Below are 23,751 nucleotides of genomic sequence, written 5' to 3' on the forward strand. Positions count from 1 at the left end.
TCCCCCCATCCCCCTCTGACCCCGGGGTCAAGGCGCGGCCCGGCCCGCCCCCCCCGGGGTCCCCCCATCCCCCTCTGACCCCGGGGTCAAGGCGCGGCCCGGCCTGTCCCCCCCGGGGTCCCCCCATCCCCCCCTGACCCCGGGGTCAAGGCTGCGGGCCGGTGCCCACTCCGCCCGGAAGCGCGTCCCCAGGGAGGAGAGTCCCCGCCCCGCCCCCCCGCGCGGCCGCAGCGCGGTCCAGGGGTCACACGGGGGCGGCGCCCGGGGAACCGGAGTTCGGCTCCCGCCACCGCCCACCGAGGGGCCCTCCGCGCGGCCCGCGAGCTCCGGGCCTGGCTCCCTGGCGCCGACCGGCAGCTCCGGGGGGACCCGACGGGGGACACGACCGCCCAAGGGCCCCGCAGCCCGCGCCGAGGAAGCCGCCCTCCGCGCCCGCGCCCGCAGCTGCGACGCCCTCTTCAAATCCGACCAATCACAGAGGGCTCCGAGGCCTTCGCGCCCCGCCATTGGCCCCGCTGGGAGGCGGGGCCTTCATCCCGCCAATGGGAGGCCAGCTGCCGGCAGGGGCGGAGTCCCGTGTGGGCCGCCCCGCCCCGACTGCGCGTGCGCGAGGGCAGGACCACGGCGCCCCTGATTGGCTGCGGGGCGGACGGCGCACGCAGGGGGCGGAGCCGGGCTCACGTCTGCGTGACAGTTGTCGCGGGGGGAGGGCGAGCCCGGACTAGGGGGAGGGAGTGTAAATAGAGCGGAGGGCGGCGGCGTGTGGACCCCGTGTCCTCTCGGGGGGCCCGCGGGAAACCCCGGAGGGAGATGGACGAAGATGAGCAAGAGCAGCGGCGCAGAAAGGTGGAGGCCGGGAGAGCGAAGGTAAACGGCGGCGCCTCCTCCTGCTCCTCCTCCCGCTGTCCCAGCGCGGGTTCCCAAGGGCAGGTCCCGGCGACGGCTGCTGTCCCCTGCGAGGAGCGATGCGGTGCGCCGGGGACCGCCGCCAAGGCCTTGCCCTTCCCGCCGACTCGGCTGGAAGCCGCCTCCTGACCGCCGCCATCTTGAATCCGCCGCCCTCTGCCCGGCCCCGCCCCCGTGGCGGCCGCAGCCAATCACCAGCTGGGGACGTACGTGGGGGGTGGGACTCCCGCGCGTGGAGGCCGGGCGCGGGGCATGCCGGGATTCGCGGGGCTGCGCCTGTGCGCGGGGCGGGGAAACGCTAGGCCTGGAGGGGCGTGGCCTGGGGCGTGGCCTGAGGGCGTGGCCTCAGGAGCTGCCCCGCCCCCCGCCAGCGCCGCGGCCTCCTCCTACTGGACACTATCTGCAGATTTTTGCTGTACCTGGAATTATGCAGCTTTTTTTTTTTTTTTTTTTTAACGTCTGGAAGTCTTGGAGTGTTGGTGCGGGGGCACCTGAAGTGTTGACATTGCACGGGGCCTGCCGCTTCCCCTTCCCTGGGGCCCAGGTGAGGGGGGGCCCTGCTGCAGCGGCCCCTCGGGCTGGCCTTCCTGGCGGGGCCCCACCCCTGACCGAGGCGCCTGTGGGTGCCCTGGGAGCTGTGGCAGGTGGCAGGCCCTGTGGGGCAGGGCTGAGCGCGGGGTCGGTGTCACCTGTTGGCAGGTAGAGCCGCGTGAAGGTGCGGTGTTGGGGTTGGCAGTGGCCGGACACTGGGGTTTGACACAGACCCGGTCACCGGAGATGCTCTGCAGGAGCATCCTTTGAAGGAGCCCATCGCAGCCCGCCGTGGCCTGACAGCAGCGTCTCGTGGCAACAGGCAGGGGACAGGGTGGCCTTGTGCAGCCTTCTTGCGAAGAAGAGACGTGGACTGGGGTTCAAAGAGGGAGGTGGTGGCTGGCAGGTGCCCGGCACCAACACGGGCCGGAGATGAAGAGGAGCTGGAGTTGAATACTTGGCATGTGTTCCTCCTCCCCCTTCCCCCTCCCCCCTCCCTGCCCCCACCTGCAGTAAAGGTGCATGGAGGGGTGACGAGGAAGGGTCACCTTGTTGCAAGATGAAACCGGGCATCTCTTGTTGGGAGGCCCCAGGCCAGAGTCGGGCATGACCATGTGGGGGGGAACACGGGACTGGCTTGGAAGGCAGGCTCTGTCCCGCAGACACGGATTTTCTCGCTCAAGTGGCCTTATGTGATTTTCCTGTCTGTGAAAGTGAGCACTTCTGTTACATTTGCACAAGCAGTCCTTAGATGCATTTGCTTTTATGAGCACGGTTGTCATTCGAAGGAGCCGACGGCCCCCCGTGACCAGCCGATGTTCGATCTCCTATGTTTGAATAAGGTCTTAGTGGGAGACGGTGTGTGGACAGAGTCCAAAACCTTGTCAGTTTGAGGCGCTGAACGGAGCTGGGTTGTGTCTTCTGATGGGTGACATTCTGTGGAGGTCCCTGGTGCATTGGTGAGCTGTGTCATGAAAAATAGAACATCTGATTCCATAAAGGAGGATCTTAGATTGACCTGGCTTAATTAATTTTTTGCTATTTCTGTACCTTGCCTCAGATTCTATGGCTAGGAAGTTTTGGCTAGGCTATATATTTCCTCATTTGGGGGGAAATGGGGGCAAAAAGAGATTTAGTATTCACGTAGTTTTAAACCTTAGGCACGTCTTGATTAATAGATGTATTTTTTTCAGTTGTATTTTTCTGAAAACTGCCAGGGGCTAGGAAAGCTATTTTGCCAATTGGGCCGTATTGCTTTCTCTCGTCCGTATGTAGGCATAATTAACAGTCCTCGTTATGGGACTTCAGAGAGAATTCTGAACTTAAATGCTAGCATCGCAGGTATTAATGAAGGCAGAGTTTGTAGGACAGGGATCTGTTGGTTGACGTGGGTCTGGCGAGGTTTGGCTGAGTACACTGAGCCAGCCCCAGAGCCTCATGTTCCCCACCAGCTCCTTGGCTTTGTGGTTCTGTTACTTTTTTCTTACTTATCTTTGCCTTTACTATTTCTCTACGTTTTTGCGCAGCTTGCTCACTTCCGACAGAGAAAAACAAAAGGTGACTGTGCGTATCCGAAGAAAAAGACGGCGAAGAGGAAGGGCCCGGCTGTCGATGCGCCTGTCCAGGAGGAGAGCCCGGTAGCCACCGAGGATGGTGGACTCCTGGGAAGAGGAGGGGACGTTTGCAGAGACACGTCGTGCAGCGACACCCCTGACGGAGCAGGAGCAGCACAAGTAGGTGTCCTCAGCGCAGTGCTTTAGCATTTTGCTTATCTTTTTTTTTTTTAAGATTTATTTTTTTTATTTATTTATGATAGAGAGAGAGAGACAGAGATACAGGAGGAAGGAGAAGCAGGCTCCATGCCAGGAGCCTGACGTGGGACTCGATCCCGGGTCTCCAGGATCACGCCCTGGGCCAAAGGCAGGCGCCAAACCGCTGAGCCACCCAGGGATCCCCAGCATTTTGCTTATTTTCTAGCTGTGACCCGTGTGACTTTGATCCGCTTTTGCCCATTAAAGGTGGGAAAAGAATTTGACTTTACAAAAAGGGAATATATTTTTGTGTTTTCACTCCAACTGATTTGATCTTCTATGATTTTGGGATTTTGATTGAAGACAAGTGTCAGTGTAGGTTCTTGCTTGGAAATTTTATCAGTGTGGGTGTGGCTGTACGTGTCAGCCCCTTTCACAGGCTTGTCTTTGCACACTGAAGCCATAACATTCCTTCGCCTGCTTATCGTTCTTTGCTCTTTACCTTCTCTCTGAGTGGAATGAAGAGGGAATGAGTGCAGGTGTTGCACAAATGGTGTCTTGCTGGATGAGGCACCACCATCCTCTGCTTGAGGCCCCGTGAGCTGCAGGGGCAGGTGTGGCCGACTAGTGGATGTGGGTATTGAGGGCGCTGAGCCCGCTGGCCTCCTGATGGCCTAGAGTGGGATATCGGGGCCTTGCTGTGTACACGGAGCAGGAACAGCTTTAGGTGTTGTCTAGAATGAGCTGGAATACGGGTGGCTGGAGGCAGAACTTGACGAAAAATCATCATGTATCTGTTCTGCTTGACTGGAGAAGTGGAATCATTGCCAGCATGTTAAATTTATTATACCTTACCACATCTGGATTTTTTACTTTTTTTGAAAATTTGGATGACTTAGCTGTTGTACTCCCTCATCTGGGGAGCATCTGGCCAGCCGATCCCATCTCACCCCTTTTCCCCCTGCAGGCCAGAGGGTCACCGTCATCCTCTGTGCTTGTCTTGGGGTAGAGCAGCAGTTCTCAGCAGCCGTCTCCGTCGCAGCTGTGCCAGTGAACGAAAGCTATGTTACTCTTCTCTGTATGTTTTCTCTTAGGCTCCTTTTTTTTTTTTTTTTAAGATTTTATTTATTCATGAGAGACACAGGGGGAGGGGGCAGAGACACAGGCAGAGGGAGAAGCAGGCTCCATGCAGAGAGCCTGATGGGGGACTCGATCCCGGGACTCCAGGATCACGCCCCAGGCTGAAGGCAGATGCTCAGCCACTGAGCCGCCCAGGCGTCCCTCTCCTAGGCATCTTGAGGAGAAAACCTCCTGATTTATGATTAAGTTATTTATTTTATTTTTACTCTCAAGTCAAAGAAATCTTTTTATATTAAATCTTCTACATGTTTTAGTTTTTCACTTTGAAATAATGTCTGGCTTAACAAAAAATTTGCAAAAATTAGCACAGGGTTTGTAGATACCTTCTTCCACTTAGGCTCTTGAAATATTACTGTCTTGTGTTATCGGTATGGTATCATAATGTTTCATTTGACGCTGAAACAATATCATGAGCTAATTGATGGAGCTTATTTAAATCCTCTCTACTGTCCCACTACTGCCCTTTTACCCGTCCAAGGTTCTGTATTGTATTTCAGCGCCCTGCCACCTCAGTCTACTCCATTCTGGGTTAGTTTCTCAGTCTTTTTTTTTTTCTTTTTTTCTTTTTTTTTTTTTAGTTTCTCAGTCTTAACTTGTCTTTTTAAGTTGGGCATCTTTGAAGAGTCCTTGCTGGTTTTTTTTTTTTTTTTTTTTTTTTCTTAAGATTTCATTTATTTTTGAGACAGAGAGCACAGGAAGGGGGTGGGGCAGAGGCAGAGGGAGAAGCAGACTCCTCACTGAGTGGGGAGCCCGAGGCGGGACTTGATCCCAGGACCCTGAGATCATGGCCTGAGCCAGAGGCAGATGCTCAACCATTGAGCCACTCAGGCATCTCTCTGTTGCATTTTAAGACTAAGAAAATAATCCTCCTTGGCTGGATGCTCTGCCCTCAGGGCCACTGAGCCTGCAGCCTCCCCACGTGGCCCTACATGGAGGCCCCACCCTGACCCCTGGGCAGACACTCTTGCTGAGCTTGAGGAAAGGACCCCATCTTCTGAAACTGAGGAGGAAACAGCCTGGCCTGCCGGGCGTGGCAGCCCCCGATGGCCTCTGGCCCCCATATCACTGTGAGGGTCATTCTGCCCTTTTGTGGAACGATAACACGTGGTCGTGTTTGTAGAATCCCAGAAGTCTGAAAGATCTTACTCCAGCCTGCCTGCCTGTTTCCTGTGATGCAGACTGGCAGTGTCTCTGCCGGTATCAGCTCCACTTCACTTCCCTTTCTGGCCGTGGCTGGTGACTGGCTGACTCCCCGAGTGATCTCTGAGCCAGCAGTCGCGGCCACGCCCGTGGTTTCTCTGCAGAATGCACATGCTCCGTTTTTGCAGAGAATTTTCCAAATCTTCAAGTTCTGGGCCCTCTTTGCTAGCAGTTCTTCAGAGTTCCTCCCCTCCGTCTTAGCGTGAGCTGAAAGGAGCAGCAGGCCACCCCTGCTCAGCTGGATATCCTGCGTCTTCGCTTGCAAGTTCCGCCTCCCACTGAGCACAGTGCAGCAAAGCTCTTGGCCACGTGCGTCCACCGGTCACCTTTGCTCCAGCCTCCCAACGGCACGTTTTCCAATCCTCTCGGAGGCCTCGCTGGAAGGGCCTGTGGCACCTGCATCTCTGCCAGCGGCCCCTGCCCATCACCCGGTTCCAGAGCTGCTTGCTCATGCGGAGGTGTCTCTGACCGCAGCACCCCCACCTGCTTCCCGGGTGCGTCTTGGTCAGCTTGGCCCTGTGATGAAATACTGCAGGCTGGAGGCTCACACAGCAGGTGCTTGTCCTCTCATGGTCCGGAGGCTGGACATTGAGATCGGGTGCGGGCAGGGCTGATTCTCCTGTGGACGCTGTTCTCCATGTGTCCCTACCTTCCTGTTACAGGGACACCAGGCCCCACCCTGTGAGTTCATTTAACCTTAATCCCCTCCTCAGAGGCTGGAATCTGGGGGACACCAGTCATTCCGTAACGGGGGGAGGATGTGATAAATCTGAAGGTCATATTGAGAGAAAGGCTGTGGAAGGCTGATTGGCGCCGTGGCGAGTGGCGTGCTCGGACCTTCACGGGCTCAGAGTAGGAGAGAAATACTTGACCTTTGTCTTTTAAAGGACAGAACATGTTGCCTGAGGATCAGAGTCAGCTTGAAAGTCAGAGGCTCAGGCTAGAGAGTCCACACTGGAGGAGCATCCGAGCCAGTACAACGTCGTGGAGAGACGGGTCGGGGTGGAGGAGCTTCCGGCTCGCGGGGCTCTGTGCCCTGGCGTTCCCCGCCAGCAGGGTCACTGTTAGTCGGCTAACGTCTTGCCCGTTTCAAGGGAAGTGTCACGTTTGATGTAAAGTTCTAAGGCGAGGTGTTTGCTCCCACCTCGTGGATTCGTCGTTTTCAGGTGCTGAGCTGGTGCCTTCCCCGCCCCGGCTGGGGAGTGAGTAATCTTCCCGCCTGGGTGAGGGCGGCGCGGGGTGGGCGGTGGGGAGAGCGGCCTCACGCTGCCCGGGGCGGGTCGTGGTGCCCGGGGCGTCCTGGTGTGAGCGAGACCGCTGGGAGGGGCCCTCCGCCCGCGGACCTCTGCCTGTGGCTTCAGTCCATTTGTAGTGGAGACACTATGTGCTGCGACCTAGTTTTCCATACATAGGGCAGCTCGGTTAGTCTGCGTTATCTCAGCTGGTTGAGGGGCTTGGGGGAGCAACGGTGCGAGAGGGGGTGTGCGAGGGATTTGCTGTCCTGCAATGACCACGGCAAAGCATTTTGGTTTTTTATTTATTTATTTATTTATTTATTCATTTATTTATTTATTTATTTATTTATTATTTATTATTTATTTATTTATTTTTTATATTAATTTTTATTTACTTATGATAGGCACACAGTGAGAGAGAGAGGCAGAGACACAGGCAGAGGGAGAAGCAGGCTCCATGCACCGGGAGCCCGACGTGGGATTCGATCCCAGATCTCTAGGATCACGCCCTGGGCCAAAGGCAGGCGCTAAACCCCTGCACCACTCAGGGATCCCTGTTTTTTTATTTATAACTTATCATAAGTACTGCTTCCCTACTTCAAGCCGTGATTTACACCCAGAAGCTGATGAAATGTGTGGGCTTCTCTAGAAAGATGTGCGTGCTCATTCAGGCAAAATCTTACTTACAGGGGTGTCTGGGAGGGTCAGTCGGTTCAGAGTCTGACTCTTGACCTCAGCTCGGGTCTTGATTTTAGGGTTGTGAGTTCAAGTTCTGTGTTGGGCCCCACACACAGTGGAACGCACTTAAATTTTTTCTTTTTCTTTTTTTCTTTTTTTTGCATCCCACATGTGTTGTCTCTGAACGTGTTGATCTTTCCTCTGCCGACGGTCCTGCCCAGCTGACTGTCGGCTGCAGAGCTCCTCTGCAGTCTGGTGGCTACAGATGAGGGAGAGAGAACCTTCTCTGTGTCTGCTGGCTCTTCACGTGGTGGGCAGTGGTCAGGCTGCCATCAAAAGCTGTTTTTTCATAGAGTTGTTACTTTAATGAGCTGATGGTAATCATAAGCCAAAAATGTAAAATCACCATGTGTTATTCCTTTTTTTAAAAAATATTTTTATTTATTTATTCATGAGAAACAGAGAGACAGAGAGGCAGAGACACAGGCAGAGAGAGAAGCAGGCTGCATGCAGGGAGCCTGATGTGGGACTCGATCCCAGGACCCCAGGATCATGCCCTGGGCTGAAGGCAGATGCTCAACCGCTGGGCCACCGGGGCTGTCCATCATGTGTTATTCCTACTGGGTTCTCAGACGTCTGTTCTAAGGTTTCCAAAGGCTGGAGTTCCACACACAGCAGTGAATTCCTGTGATCTGTACACCCCTCCCCCTTTCCTTCGTGATGTGGTTGTTAGGACAATCTGCTGTTTATCCCAGAGAATTGACTGCAGTTTGGATTTTGTTGTTTGCATCCCTGTGGGTTGTTGGGAAGCTTCCTCTGACACCCTGGCCCTCTGCTGTAGTTTCTGTAAACTGCCACTTCCGTCTAGAGTAGAGGCTTGGTCAGATTTTGGTGGTGGTTTTTTCAGAATTAATTAATTTCCCCTTCAGAATTTTATTTACATTCAAGTTAATGTACCGTGTACTGTTATTCTCAGGGGTAGAGGTCGGTGATTCATCCACCGTGTACAGCGCCCAGTGCGCGTCCCATCGCGTGCCTGCTTCATGCCCGTGCCCCAGTGACCCTGTCCCCCACCCCTCATCCTTCCAGCAGCCCTGTTTGTTCCCTGCGGTTGAGAGTTGTGGTGGTTTCAGCGGTAGCCAGCGTGTAATTGTGCACTTGTGTCGGAAGGCACGCGGGGCCTGTGGTCTCTGGTGCTGCTTGGCGTCGTGGCTTGAGGCCCAGTCTGCACACTTGTCCACCCGAGAGGTCCTCCTGAGCTCCCGTGGCCGATGTGGGTTCTTGCCCGGAACTGTCATTTTCCAGGACCGCACAAGATAATCATGTCTCAGGTCTGCCATTCCTTCCTTATGGATTGTGACGTTCTGTGGGGAGAGCCTCCCCTCATGGGTGATTGGTGACCCCGAGGTCCAGTTTGTATTGGGAATCAGGGAAAAAGCCTCATTCTTTCCCGTTAGTCACTGGTTTAAAAAGGTTATGCGTTTCCCTGGGCTACACTTGTCCAACTGTGATCAATGAAGTGGCTTTCTTGAGCATCACTGTAAATTGGCCTGGTTTTAATGATTTGTCGTGAGCAACTCTGTGTCTGTTACTGTGCTGCTCAGATGTTCCCAGCTTTGACCAGGGAGAGAATCTTTAGTTTGACCCTCCACGGTCACGATGATGGCTTGCTTCCTTGCTTTTGGGAAAAAAATGTCGCAGGTCAGCTTGTGTATTTCCTGCCCCAGGCCTGCAGCCGCTCATTTCTCTGACTCCTGGCTCCTCTTAGTGGGAAAGAGTTTTCAGAAACATGATCTGGACGTTAGGGGTTTCATTGCTTTTAGGTCATGTCAGTGAATAGTTAGGGTTTTGTTCTACAGGTTGATTTAATACTGACATATTCAGATCAACAGGTTGCAATTTACTCAAGTTTGAAATTTCTAACATTAAAAATATATGTTCCTAACATGAACGTAATTACCCAGTAATCATTATATATAGTTTTACAATACCAATATATTTTTTAAAGATTTTATTTGTTTATTCATGAGAGACCCAGAGAGAGAAAGGCAGAGACACAAGCAGAGGGAGAAGCAGGCTCCATGCAGGGACTCGATCCCGGGTCTCCAGGATCACACCCTGGGCCGAAGGCGGCGCTAAACCGCTGAGCCACCTGGGCTGCCCCAATACCAACATTTCTTTGTACTTATTTTTGTCCTTTAGATATTTTCCACAGTCATATTAAAGTCACTTGAAATAGTTCTGCTCTGTGTGATTAAGCTGGTAACTTAATATATTTATATTTATTTGTTTTATTATCTCTTCATGTTTTAGGGATTTTCATTTGTTTTGATTTTGTTTTACAATTATGTAAAACGTCAACATGGTTCTAAAATTAAATCTATAAAGTCAAAGCATATTCAGATAATTTGACTATGCCTTTCCCTTATGTACTATTTTTTTTCTTGCTTTCTAGTTAACTATTTAGTTTTTTGCTTATTGTTACATTTCTTTCTTTTTCTGTGTTTTAAAAAATATTAGAGAGTGAGCCTGAGTGTGTTAAGTATGAGCTGGGGGGAGAGGGAGAAGGAGAAGCAGGCTCCCCATTGAGCAGGGAGCCAGATGCTGGCTTCATCCCAGGATCCTGGGACCATGACCTGAGCCAAAGGGAGACCCATAACTGATTGAGCCACCCAGGGGCCCCTATTGTTATGATCATAAAAACGAAAGTAAATAAATATGTGCATATATTCTTTAGCATTTATTTGTTTTTAGTAGCAGGATATGTTACATACTTTTCTGTATCCTGCTTTTTTCCACGTACAGTATCATGGAAATCACAGCAGTTTAAGCATCGGACTCTTGATCTCAGCCCAGGTCTTGATCTCAGGATCCTGGGTTCAAGCCCCATGTTGGGCTCCATGCTGGGTGTGGAATGAACGAATGAATGAACAAATATCTTAAAAAAATGAAAGTGATCTTTTATGTTTACCAATTTATCTGCCAATTCCAGGGCTTTTGTGTGTTGGTATAGACCCTATTTTTCATCGTGTATCATTTTTCCTGAAGAACTTCCTTTCAACAGTTTTTTGGGTAGTGCAGGTCTGCTGATGAATTTTCTAGGCTTTTCTTTTTTTGTCTGAAAATGACTTTGTTGTGGGACGCCTGGGGGGCTCAGTGGTTGAGCGTCTGCCTTCTGCTCAGGGTGTGATCCCGGGGTCCCAGGATCGAGTCCCACATGGGGCTCCCCATGGGGAGCCTGCTTCTCCCTCTGCCTGTGTCTCTGCCTCTCTCTGTCTCATGAATAAATAAGACAAATCATAGATTTGTCTCAAGTTACTTTTTGTGTATTGAGTACCTTGACTTTTAGAACTACAGTCTTGTTGATTTTTGAATTTTTTTAAAGTTTTTTTCTTTAAGTAATCTCTGTACCCAATGTGGTGTTTGAACTCCTGACTCTGAGATGAAGAGTCATATACATTACCAACTGACCTAGCCAGATACCCCTGATATTTTAACTTTAATAAATGGAATAATCTCAAGTATGCCTGTCTTGAGTTTGGATCTTTTTTTTTTTTAATTTTTATTTATTTATGATAGTCACACAGGGGGAGAGAGAGAGAGGCAGAGACATAGGCAGAGGGAGAAGCAGGCTCCATTCACCAGGAACCCGACGTGGGATTTGATCCCAGATCTCCAGGATCGCGCCCTGGGCCAAAGGCAGGCGCCAAACCACTGCGCCACCCAGGGATCCCGAGTTTGGATCTTTATATCAAGTGTCTTATTTATGAGGTTCATCCATGTTAAGAGCTATAGTTTATTCATCTTCGTTGGTGTGTAGTAGTCTGTTGTATGAATGTACCTCCATCTGTTTGCTCCACTGTTATTTGGCATTTGCTCTGTACATTCTTACATAGGTCTCTTGGTGTACATGTGCACATGTTTTTATTGAGGCTGTAATTTAATTATTGGATCAGTGTACACGTATGTTTTCAACATGCACATGTTGAATCGTGTAAAACAGTTTTTTCTATTTTTAGTAGTGACGTGTAAGGATCACTTGTCCCATAACATCTGTGATTGATATTGACAGCCTTTTTTTTGTTTTTTTTTTTTCCTTCTGTATTAGCAGTTTGGGTGGATGTAGAGTGGAGTGGTTTTCTTTTTTTAAGATTTTATTTATTTGAGAGAGAGAGAGAGAGAGCGCAAGGTGGGGGCAGAGCATAGGGAGAGGGACAAGCAGACTCAGTGCAGAGCATGGAGCCTGATGTGGAGCTCAGTCTTACAACCTTGAGATAATGACCAGAGCCGAAGTGAAGAGTTGGAGGCTTAACCAGCTGAGCCACCCAGGCACCCCAAGTGGAGTGTATTTTAGTGTTGCGCAAGATTAGCCAAAGAAATTAGTGCTATTCATTAATAGACTCAAAGAGAAAAGTTATATGATCATCTCAGTTGCTACAGAGAAAGCATGTATTTTTGTGAGAAGATGACCTGTACTTTAACCTCCTTGTCAGGATGGCCTTACCTGATGAGCTGAGGTCTCCTCAGCTGGTGAACTGAGGTTTTGTTTGTGGGAAAGTCTTTAATTACGGATTCCACTTATTTAAGAATTATCAGACTATTCACTAAGGCTTTTTCTCAGAATTCACTTTTTTATCTGATCTTCTAGTTGGCATTTTTTCATAGGAATGTTCTCTTCTTAGTGGTTGTGGCACCAGTATTAATGACCCTCTTCATTTTTTTTAAAAGATTTTATTTTTTCATTCATGAGAGACACAGACAGAGAGAAGCAGAGACATAGGCAGAGGGAGAAGCAGGCTCCCTGCAAGGAGCTAGTGTGGGACCAGATCCTGGATCCTGGGATCACGACCTGAGCTGAAGGCAGACGTTCAACTGCTGAGCCACCCAGGCATCTCTCTCTTTTTTTTTTTCTAACATTTTAATGTATTTGTTCATGAGAGACAGAGACAGAGAGAGAGAGAGAGAGAGAGAGAGAGAGGGGGGCAGAGACACAGGCAGAGGGAGAAGCAGGCTCCATGCAGGGAGCCCGATGTGGGACTCCATCCTGGGACCCTGGGGTCATGCCCTGAGCCAAAGGCAGACACTCAACCGCTGAGCCACCCAGACATCCCGACCTTCTTCATTTTTTAAAGGTAATTGTGCCTTTATTAGTCTCACCACAAGTTAATATTTATTATTCTTATAAAAAAATGAACTTCAGGGGTACCTGGGTGGCTCAGTCGGTTTTGGCTCAGGTCATGATCTCATGGATTGTGGGATCAAGCCCCGTGGGTGTGCACTTGGTCTCTTTCAAATAGATGCATCTTTATTTTTTTTTTATTTTTATTTTTTTAAAATAAATACATCCTTAAATTAATGTTTATTCTTTTATGTATACATTTATGTTTAACTTATGCTCTTACTATATATAGTTTCTTATTTTAAATTATGTTGGGTTTTAATTTTGTTGTTTTTCTAACTTCTTGAGATAGGTACACGGATCAATTTCCAGCCTTTAAAATATACATACAGTCACGCTTATTGGTTTTTCTCTGTGTGTGACTTTACCTTCATTCACAATTTTTCAAATTTTTATTATTTTTCAACAAGTTATTTTTAATTACAGACTTTAAAAATTTTTCATGTGTATAGGTAAAGTACCATGTTAGGAGCACCTGGCTGGCTCAGTCGGTAGGGCATGTGACTCTTGATCTTGGGGTTATAAGTTTGAGCCCCACAATGACTTAAAAATCAATCGTGGGTGCCTGAGTGGCTCGGTTGGTTGTGTGTGACTTTGGCTCAGGTTGTGATCTTGGGGCCTGGAGTAATCATCTTCTGAAAAGTAAACTTCCAGGAAAGGGTTCACTGTTCCAAGTCCAGCACAGATCGCTTGGTGGCAGGACAGTCATGGGCACATAGGCTTCCCTGCGCTGTAGCCGTGTCTGTGTCAGCAGAGGATGGGCCCTTGTAGGGGCAGGAGTAAAGGTGTCTTTGCTTTACTCTGCCCATGGGGAGCTTTTTAGAAGTTTCACTTTTATTTTATTTTTTTAAAGGATTTTATTTATTTATTCATGAGAGACACAGGCAGAGGGAGAAGCAGGCTCCATGCAGGGAGCCTGAGGCCGGACTCGATCCCGGATCCCAGGATTACGACCTGAGCCGGAGGCAGACGTTAAACTGCTGAGCCACCCGGGCGTCCCACATAAACCATGTAAGCTTTGTAAGCAGCTTTAGATTTGAGTTTCTTTAGGAGGTTATAAGCAGAGATAGAGTTGCAGAAGGACTTCATGGTAAATGTTCAAGATCTAGCCACCTTCCCTCACAATTTAAGTGGAGGATCTGAAAAGGCATTTTCCTTCCGTTCCTTCCTGGCAGTTAACTGAGAAATGGCAGAAAGCAGCATTTGACCTTCCAGTTATGTGTCAGGAACAAAGGAAGTATGGGTCATCTTGTAAAAGAACCATCCAGACCTTGCTCGGAGGTCAAGAATTTCAGAGGAAAATCACCTTCACAGAGACTTGTATTAAAGGTTTAAAACATAGGGCTGTAGGAGGTTTAGGTATGGTTTAGGTATGGTAGGTATGGTTCCAGAACCCTTCCGACTCCGATTCGTGTGGACTACCGCTATTTATCATCTGGGTCCCTGGATGCTTTTACTTTCTGTTTAAGTTATTTCACAAGTAATTTGCAGGAGTAAGAATAAAACAATAAAGGGGCTCCTGGGTGGCTCAGTTGGTTAGGCCTCTGCCTTCAGCTCAGGTCATGATCCCGGGGTCCTGGGATCGAGTCCCACCTCGGGCTCCCTGCTCGGCACGGAGTCTGCTTCTCCCTCTGCCCCTCCCCCTGCTTGTGCTCTCTCCTGTTCTCTTTCTCAAATAAACCTTAAAAAAAAACTTTGTGTAAATGGATCAGACACGATACCAGTGTTTTTTATTCTTTCTCTTCCAACATCTTGCATCCTTGTGTTTTAGATGTATGCCCTGCTAAACAGCATGGGATTGATTCTTTAGAGTTATCTGACAGTCTTTGTCTTTTTAGTGGGTAATGTCATCTCTGATGTGTTTGAGTTTACATTTTATTTAATTTAGGCTTTCTATGTGTTTTGTTTGCTTTTTTCTCTTTTTACAGTGGAGGTGGGGCTTTGGATTATTTTTTATCGGGGCATTTCTTGTTTTTAATTCTCTTTTTATCCTTTTTGAAGTAGTAATACGCTTCGTTTCTATACCTTTATTTATTTATTTCAAAGATTTTATTTATTCATGAGAGACATAGAGGCAGAGACAGGCAGAGGGAGAAGCAGGCTCCCTGTGGGGAGCCCGACGCGGGACTCGATCCCGGGACCCCGGGTCACGCCCTGGGCCGAGGCAGATGCTCCACCGCCGAGCCCCCCAGGCGCCCCCTGTTTGGATTTTTTAAAGACACTGACACCAATTTGAACAACGAGAGGTTTCCCAGGCAGGACTTGAAGCTGCTTCTACTTTAAGCGTGACGGTACCTTTTTGTGAGTACATAGGTTTGAGCCCTGCCGGGTGTCGGGAGGTGCAGGCAGTTCTGCGGTGTGACCCCCGTGCGGCCCGGGCCGGGGGGCTGCACGTCGTGCGGGCCCCTGTGGGCGCTGCCGAAGGTCGCGCTCCCCGCACACCTGTTACCCTCCTGGGGCGGCCTGGGGCGCGCCTCACGCAGGTGCTGCTGTGGCTCCGTGAGTGTGTGCGCCGCGGCCCGCGGGGCCCTTCCCGACGGTGCCAGCCTCACGTCCGCTTGCTGTCCCGGCCGTACGCCTTTGCTAGGACTTCTTTTTAGGTCAGTTCCTCTGCTCGGGGGTTTCTGCGCCCCGCGGCAGCTGTACATTAGTAAACACGTGGCGAGGAGCCTGGGTTGTACCGTCTCGGGAGCGACGCCCCACGTCGCCTCTGCCGTGCCGTGGAGGCGGGTAGGCTCCCTGCCCTCCCCACACCCAGTGGCCTCGCTCTGGGCGGCGCGGCCGTGTCCCGTCCTGTCCACGGGCCTCCGGGACGCTGTCGTGTCGGACGTCGTGACTGGCCGCCCTCCGGGCCGCATTGTGGGTTCTGGAGCGTGCGCCGCTCGCGTGTCCCGGTCGCCCCAGATGGCGTTCCAGTCCCCGGCCCTCCTGTCTGGCCCAGGCGTGCCCCTCTCCCAAGAGCACATAGAGTCATGTTTGTCACATTCTATCCAGCGATTCTGATGTTTGTAGCAAAAATGTCATAAGATCGTGCCTTTTATGTTTAAAACTGGACATTCCTGTGTTGCCATTTTCCGTGGGGGAAAAGCCCCTTCATTTGAAGAAGGGTCCATGATGCTATTCAGTTGGCTCTAACGCTCTTCTTTGAACCGTCTGATTCCACAGTGGCCCTCAGAGGCGGGGGCACTTGCACGGATGTCCCCGCGGGCAGTGCCGAGTGCTTGCTGTGCAGGGAGCCGCGGGAGCCCTGCAGGGGTGGCGACCCAGGCTTGGCATGGTCACGGAGGCTGGCAGGTCCCAGACGAGCTAGAGGAGGGGGGCATAGCCGTTCCAAGGGTGCAGGGCCCCCTGGTGCACGAGGCGGGTGCCAAGTCAGCAGGAGGGCCTGCCCCCTGCAGGGATTTTCCCAAGGGCAGCAGATGCACTGAGTTTTTCAAGGGAGTGTGACAGGGTTGGATTTGTTTTCTGAATGCGTCATCTGTCCTCCAAGCCAGTGACGTCACGTGAGGTTGAGTGACCATGGGGGCCAGTCAGCTGTGCTCATGGGAATGGAGGGATGTCAGGACTGGCCTTGGGCTATTGTGGGGTCACTGTGAGGGGAGCAGGCCGAGGAGGACTGTGAGGGCTTGGGGGTGCTGTTAACGAGGTACGTAGCGTTGGAGGAGTCCTGGTTTGGGCAGGAAAATTCAGTTTGGTTGGAGTCCAAGGTGCCTTGTCGATAAGCCCCAGAGAAAGGTCTGGGCTGTCCTGTGGGGGGAGCTAGGAGGCCTCTGGCTGTCATAGCCTACTCTGGGGGGAGGGGGGCAGGGAGCATGCTGGGGTGGGGGCAGGTGTGCTCCGAGCCAGGCGGGGGGCTGGTTGGGGATGCATAGGGGAGACTGGGATGCTCATAGAGCACCTGTAGCTTTTCTTTTCCCTTTAGATTGTTGATGCTAAAAATGTTCCCAGAGTTGGGATTTTTTTTTTGTTTTTATTTTTATTTTTTATTTTTATTTTTATTTTTTTTTAAATATTTTATTTATTTGTTCATAGAGACAGAGAGAGAGGCAGAGACACAGGCAGAGGGAGAAGCAGGCATCATACAGAGAGCCCGACGTGGGACTCGATCCAGGGTCTCCAGGATCACACCCTGGGCTGCAGGCGGCGCTGAACCGCTGCGCCACTGGGGCTGCCCTTTTTTTTGTTTTTAAAGTAAGCTTCGTGCCCAGTGCAGAGCCTACCGTGGGGCATGAACACATGACACTGAGATCAAGAGGACACTCAACCAGTTGAGCCACTTAGGAGCCCCCAGAGTTGGGAATATATATATATATGTATATATATATATTTTTTAATTTTTATTTATTTATGATAGTCACACACAGAGAGAGAGAGAGAGGCGCAGAGACACAGGCAGAGGGAGAAGCAGGCTCCATGCAACGGGAGCCCGACGTGGGATTCGATCCCGGGTTTCCAGGATCGCGCCCTGGGCCAAAGGCAGGCGCTAAACCGCTGCGCCACCCAGGGATCCCATATTTTTTTTTTATTAAAGATTTTTATTTATTCATGAGAGACACACACAGAGAGACAGACAGACACAGGCAGAGGGAGAAGCAGGCTCCACGCAGGGAGCCCGACGCAGGACTCGATCCTGGGTCTCCAGGATCAGGCCCTGGGCTGAAAGTGGCGCTAAACCGCTGAGCCACCTGGGCTGCCCCAGAGGTGGGAATATTTAGACAGAAATGTTTTCTATGCCTCTTGATGTGTGTTGTCAAAAAGTTCATAAAAAGTTATACCAACTTATTCTGTCCTTGACAGCATTTGCTTGTTTCCCCATGACCTTGGTGACCTTGAGGATCCACATGATCACCAGCTTTTGCTGATTGACTAGGTATAAAGTGATGTTTCAGATTTACATCTTCAGGTTCATTCAGCTTTTATTGGCACCCACCACTTCCAGGCATTTTGTGTGCGTTTCCCTCCTGTGGGTGTCCCCTCCTTTGACTGAGGGTCAGGCAGCCTGGGGACCTCCCCCTACTGTCCAGCATCCACACCGCCGCCACTCTTTCTGGGGTTTTCCACTTTCCTCTAAGCCATTTAAACAGGCTGAATGTTTTTCGTGGTTATTTTGAGGTATAATTCACGTACGTAAAATTTACCATCTTAAGAGTATACGGATATCAAGAGCTCTTAGTACAGCCACTTTGTCGTGCAACCCTTGCAACTGTCTAGGCCCAGAACATCTTCACTGCCTGAGAAGGAACCCCGTGCCCATTAGCCGTCCTTCCCCACCCCCTCTCCTTCCAGCCCCTGGTGTCCCGGCCAGCGTTCTCTCCCTGTGGGCCTGCCTGTTCTGGACATTTCCTAGTCCTAGAACCACACAGTCTGTGCCTGGCTGCTTTCACTGAGCTTCGTGTATTGAGGTTATTGCCGTCGTCCCGTGTGTCAGTTTGTCATTCCTTTTTACGGCTCAGTGATACCCCTTGGATGGCTTGGCCACATTTTGTTTATGCATTCCCCTGTCTGCGAACACTTGGGTTGCTTCACCTTCTGGCAGCTGGGAGTCCTGCTGTGAGCACTGCTGGGCTCAGGTCTGTCCCAAGTGTCCTGACTGTCCCTTCCTTTTCTTTCTCCAGGACCGTGAACAAGACTGTAAGCTAGAGATTGCACAGCCAATGGGAAGACAGGAGGACGAGGCCGGTGCACAGCAGCAGGTGGCTGTGGAGCTTCGGCAGCCAGCGGGGATGCAGCAGGTGCAGCTGCAGACCCAGGTGACAGGGGCACTCGGGGGCGTGGCTGATCCCTATAATTGCACCGGTGGGTTTGGGGACCTGTCAGGGTTGCAGGTAGGACACAGTGGACGGATGTGCTGCAAACTTTGCTGTATGGGGGCCTTTGAAAGGGCAGGGGGAGGGATGTGCGAGGACACCTGGGGCAGTGAGTCTGGCCAGGTGCCACTCAGCACAGCCGGCATTCCTCTGTCCACTGCCGTTGCACTCGTTAACCACAGGCAGTGCCGTGTCTCCGAGGGGCCTCGACCAAGAGAAGCTCTGAGCAAGGCTGTGAGGCGCACCCGGTCCCCTGGTGGCTGCCACCTGTGGGAGCAGAGGGTGCTTGGGACATGCTCTTGTGGCGGGAGGGCTGCTGTGCGCCCTGCCCCTCCCTGTGGCCTCGCTGTCCTCAGTGGTCCCTGCTGACCTCTTTGGAGACACGTGTCCTATTCCCGTGTTTTTTGCTTACTGCTCTCCTTTATTCATTTTATTTTTATGCTTTTTTGGGTGTCCCTTAAGTGCTAAGTTCCAGGCATGTTTTTCTGTTGTTTTGATTGGGAATAAGGTATGCTTCCTGGAACCCAGGCCTTCCTCCACTTTCCCCCAAGTCAGGGGAGGGAGAAACAGATGCCCCGTGTCTTAGCTAGACACAGAAATGTCTCCCCTGTGCCCTCTGCCCACCGTCCAGAGCAGCGAAGCGCCGTGCTCACTCTGCCTCTGGTCTGGAGCACAGGGTTCCTGATGGTATCACTAGCTCAGCCACTGCTGGGCTCCGTCTGGCCATACGGTTTACCCTTGTGGGCAGTGACTGTCCAGAGCCACCTCTTGTTCGTATTCTGATTGTCATCCCGTGTTTCTTTTCTTTTCTTTTTTTTTTTTTTTTAAAGATTTTATTTATTTATTCACGAGACAGAGACAGAGCGAGGTGAAGACACAGGCAGAGGGAAAGGCAGGCTCCATGCAGGGATCCTGACATGGGACTCGATCCCGGGTCTCCAGGGTCACGCCCTGAGCTGAAGGCGGCGCTAAACCACTGAGCCACCCAGGGATCCCCTCGTCCCGTGTTTCTGATGGGGATCTTGCAACATCGGGAATGGCTGCTCACCTGTCTCCAGCCAGGATGCTCCTGTGGGCTGGGGTCTGCCTGGAGGGAGTTTGGGGGCCATCCTGCACAGCCACTGGCTTTGTGTGGCCCGTGTCCTCGAGGAGGAACCTGTGGCCCCTGCCGTCTGCAGAGCCGTGGTTTAGGTAGAGGGAGAGCACACGTGGCTCAGAGGGGCTTCCGGATAGGATGGGGTGGGCAGTTCTAAGTGGGGGAGCTGCCAGGCTGTGCCGGGGCTGCCTCAGGCCCTGCAGGGAACTGAGCTGGTGCCGTCCCTTGAGCACGAGGCAGACACGGACACGCCAGGCGTTGTGCTGGTGTCCGTGAGCCGAGCGCCCAGAAATGCCTCGCTCTCCCGCAGCCGGTGCCCTCCCTGGAGCTGGAGGCGCTACGCCTGAGTCTGAGCAACATGCACACGGCGCAGCTGGAGCTGACGCAAGCCAACCTCCAGAAGGAGAAGGAGACGGCGCTGACGGAGCTGCGGGCCATGCTCAATGGCCGGCACGCCCAGGAGCTGGCCCTGCTGCGCAGCAGGCAGCAGCAGGAGCTGGAGCTCGCCAGGGAGCAGCACGCGCGGGAGCAGGAGGAGATGCGGCTGCGGTGCAGCCAGGAAACCGGTACGGGCCTCACCAGGACCTGAGTGGGGCGCGGGCCCCTCCTGCTGCTCGGGGCGGGGGGTGAGCCCGCCAGGGGCCGGTCCCAGGGAAGGGGTTCACACAGGGTCCCTGCCGGGCGGGAGGGCAGTGCACATCCTGTTCCGCGGGCCTCTGCTGTCCCCTTTCCTTCTGTCCAGTTCTCCGCTGGGCCTGTGTTAGTTTTTAAAATGGTCTCGTGTCGTCGGTGGTGATCTGCCTGTGTGCTGGAAGTTTCCGTGTCCGCCTGTTTGACGGGACTGTGTCTGGCTGAGCTTCGTCGACCGTCCCCGATGCTCCTGGACACGGACCCCCACGTCCCGCAGGCGCCTCACTCTGCTCCCTGTGGACGGCTTAGGCACCTTTTCCTAACTGAGCTCTTTATTGACATCTGAGAGATACTTTCACATTTTACTGGTGTTTTGGGTACGTTTTTTGTAGTCACTGCTTTGTGAACATCAGTTGTAAACACTAGCTTGATTGTGCTGTAGTTCACGTACGTACGGTTCTCCACTTGAAGTGTGCGTTTCCGAGTCTACAGACGTCCCCATGTCTAAAGTTAGGACGTTCATCCCCCAGGAAGAAACCCGTGCCCGTGAGCAGTCTCCCCGTTCCTCTGCCTATCTACCTATTTGTTGAGTTTTTCATTTGAAAAATGGAAGCAGCGTGTGCAGCCCCGGATGTGTTGCAAGTCTTCCCTCCTGCGGGTCCCCCCGCAGCTGTCCGAGGGAGCCAGTCTTCTCGGGTTCCAGGGGTTCCGTCCCACGTTTCTTCACGTAGATTTCAGCAAGTGTAAATAAGTAGTTTTATGTCCTGTTGTTTTTGCTCGTTTTTTAAAATACAAAACTTGCTTCCCCTTAGGCTCCTCTGTGCCGTTTCCTCTGGGAACAGGGCCACAGAGGGGCCCACGCCCACCCTCTGCTCCATGAGGCTCTCCTGTGGGTTGGGCCCCCGCGACCTCCCCTCACAGGTGGTGTCTGGCCCTTTGCGGGCTCTGGGCTTGCTCAGGCCACCCTCGCCTGTACGTGTGGCATTGGCTGGCGCTGCTCCCTCGCAGCCCTTTCCTGAGGTCCCCGCGCCTCTGACCGGCATCTCCAGGCGTGCTCACACCCCTCTGTCCATGCCACTGCTCGCATGCTGGTCCAGCCTCGTCCCTGCTCCGCGCCCCCAGCACCTCTCTTCTTGTGGTCCTTCCCTCGGGGTTTGGGGGCGGCTGGTCCTGGAACATCTGCCTGTCTGTGGTACGTCGCCTGGAGTCTGGCACGGGGGGAGCCTGGACGACAGGCCCGGGGTGTGCGGGGCTGAGCCAGCGTCAGGCTGCAGGCTGCCGGGAGGGCTCTGTCCTCGGTCTGGGCAGGAATGTAATCCTGTAATCCATAATTTAAATCACAGTGGGGTTCTTGTTTCCTCCTAGATGAGCCCCGAGCCCCTGTTGTCCTGGGAGAGTCCTGGGGGCGCTGGTGCGTGCTCCGGGGAACGGCCCCTGCACGCGGCCCTACCTCCCAAGGCTCCAGCTGGGAAACTCGGAGACTGAGATCTGATCTGCTCTCCTGTCTGTCTTGCAGCCGAGCTGAAAGAGAAGCTACGGTCAGAAATGGAGAGAAACGCCCGGGCTGTGGAGGTAGGGGTCGTTGTCGAGCCGCGGTCCCCTCCATCCCTCCAGCTTGCCCCCCCCCCCCCCCCCGGGGCCCCCTTCACCTGATTCGGACAAAATCCAGAGCTTTCATCGAACATGCTGGTATATGGTGTGTTGCCTTTTGCTTTCGAGGTCAAGCGTTCTCTGTACAGCGTGAACTTGTCAGCACAGCTCGTTTGGGGCCTTGCGTGTACTTGTTCTGTGACGCGAAGCACTTGCACCCTGAGTCTGGTTCCCAAGTGGCCCCCACGGCCCAGGCCTCCTGTGCTCCCACTGCAGGGGGCTGCCCGGTGAATGAGTGACCCGTGTGGGGTGCGGGTCCCGGCACGGTGGGGGCACGGGGGAAGAGCGGTGGGGGCAATGCCCTGTGCGGCCGACACCGTGGCAGGCCCATGTGCTGTGCTGACCGTACCCGCTAGTCCTGGAGTCTCCTGGGGAGGGTTCTCGCTGAGGGTGTGACAAGCCTGGTCCTGGCGATGGGTCCCTTTGTCAAGGCTACATTTGTAGAAGGGCTGTTGGTGCCTGTGACAGCGGAGGACGGGGCTCGTGAGGTCGGGGGACGTTGGTGACAGTAGAGGGCATATGTGACGTTGGGCACGTGGGTGTTTATGTCCTTGCTGCCCTGATCAGGCCGTTGGTGTTGGACAGCTGTTAGGGGCTTTGCTCCTGCTCCTCACCCCTCTAAGCTGGACAGTGGAGACTCCTTTCTGTTTTGTTTTCTTTTTTATTTTTTTTTATTTTTATTTTTTTTTTTTTTATTTTTTTTTTTTTTTAATTTTTATTTATTTATGATAGTCACAGAGAGAGAGAGAGAGGCAGAGACATAGGCAGAGGGAGGAGCAGGCTCCATGCACCGGGAGCCTGATGTGGGATTCGATCCCGGGTCTCCAGGATCGTGCCCCGGGCCAAAGGCAGGCGCCAAACCGCTGCGCCACCCAGGGATCCCTGTTTTCTTTTTTAAAGATTTTATTTATTTGTGAGAGACCCAGGCACAGAGAGAGAGAGGCAGAGACCCAGGCAGAGGGAGAAGCAGGCTCCCTGCAGGGACCCGATGTGGAACTCGATCCTGGGACCTCGGGGTCCCGACCTGAGCTGAAGGCAGATGCTCACCCGCTGAGCCACCCAGGCATCCTGGGGACCCCTTTCTTAGGGCATTTATGGCCACGCCATCCCTCAGCAGAGGTCAGGTGATGGCACAGCAGCACCCTGGGTCTTTCGTGGGGGACGGAGTGTGAATTGTTGAGCATGACCTCTGCCCACACTTTGTTTCTGGGCAGGGGGCCCTTGCTCTCTGCTCCTGTGTGTGGGTGGTGGGCACCATGCAGGTTCGTGTAGTGACCGTCTGGTCTGGGCGCCATGGCTGCTCACCAGGGTTTCCAACACTGTTCAAAAAAAATTTTTTTTCACAGTTTAAATTTTTTACCAGGGATGGTCCACTGTTAGTCCATAGTCTTCTTCTTTCCATACTTGATTTAGAGCCTGAAGCGAGACTGGGAATCGGAGAAAGGTTTATGCCTGGAAAACCTACGCAGAGAGTTGTCTGCGAAGCATCGGTCAGAGTTGGAGAATTTACAAGACCAGTTTAAGAGAGAATTGTCAGAACAGAAAGCTGAATTGGAGAAGATCTTTCAAGCCAAAAATCAGGCTGAATGTGAGTTTCATGTTAAAATGAGCAGGTTTGAAGAGGGCCGTGAGTGTTGGTGCAGGATGCTGGAACCGAGGTCAGGGGCTGTGCGCGGCCTGCGCTGGGCGGGTGTCCTCCGTGTCAGTGCCAGGGGCCGTGTGTCGCCCAGGTCAGTGCCAGGGGCCGTGTGTCGCCCAGGTGTTGGTGATGGGTGCGGGCCAGCGGGGCCCTCGGGCTCAGCCTCGGGGTCTTCCCTCTTTGAACACAGACGTCTCAAGCTCCCTAACTTCTCCCGAAACCTTTGATTCAGAGACATTTGTCCATGTTTTGATATTAAGATGCTTCCAAAAATAACACGACTGTTTGCCTTTCATCCTGTCGCCCGTC

The 23,751-nt window shown here is 52.6% G+C and overlaps 1 protein-coding gene across 8 annotated transcripts in view; it reads left to right on the forward strand.

Annotated features, from left to right (window-relative positions):
• Positions 1 to 690: 690 nt before the first annotated feature.
• Positions 691 to 23,751, forward strand: part of PCNT (pericentrin) — a 101,593-nt gene continuing 78,532 nt past the window's right edge. For 5 of the 8 annotated variants that reach the window (XM_077879484.1, XM_077879489.1, XM_077879485.1 and 2 more), the window contains exons 1-6: positions 1,299 to 1,450; positions 2,964 to 3,170; positions 18,236 to 18,370; positions 19,834 to 20,089; positions 21,670 to 21,725; positions 23,217 to 23,391. In XM_077879484.1, coding sequence (XP_077735610.1) covers positions 1,334 to 1,450; positions 2,964 to 3,170; positions 18,236 to 18,370; positions 19,834 to 20,089; positions 21,670 to 21,725; positions 23,217 to 23,391 — 946 coding nt within the window. In that variant the 5' untranslated portion in view covers positions 1,299 to 1,333. Of the gene's footprint in view, positions 868 to 1,298; positions 1,451 to 2,963; positions 3,171 to 18,235; positions 18,371 to 19,833; positions 20,090 to 21,669; positions 21,726 to 23,216; positions 23,392 to 23,751 lie in introns of those variants that run through there. The other 3 variants (XM_077879490.1, XM_077879491.1, XM_077879488.1) reach the window with 2 other exon arrangements.

The sequence above is a fragment of the Canis aureus genome, chromosome 30 (assembly GCF_053574225.1).
Source record: "Canis aureus isolate CA01 chromosome 30, VMU_Caureus_v.1.0, whole genome shotgun sequence".
NCBI lineage: Eukaryota > Metazoa > Chordata > Mammalia > Carnivora > Canidae > Canis > Canis aureus.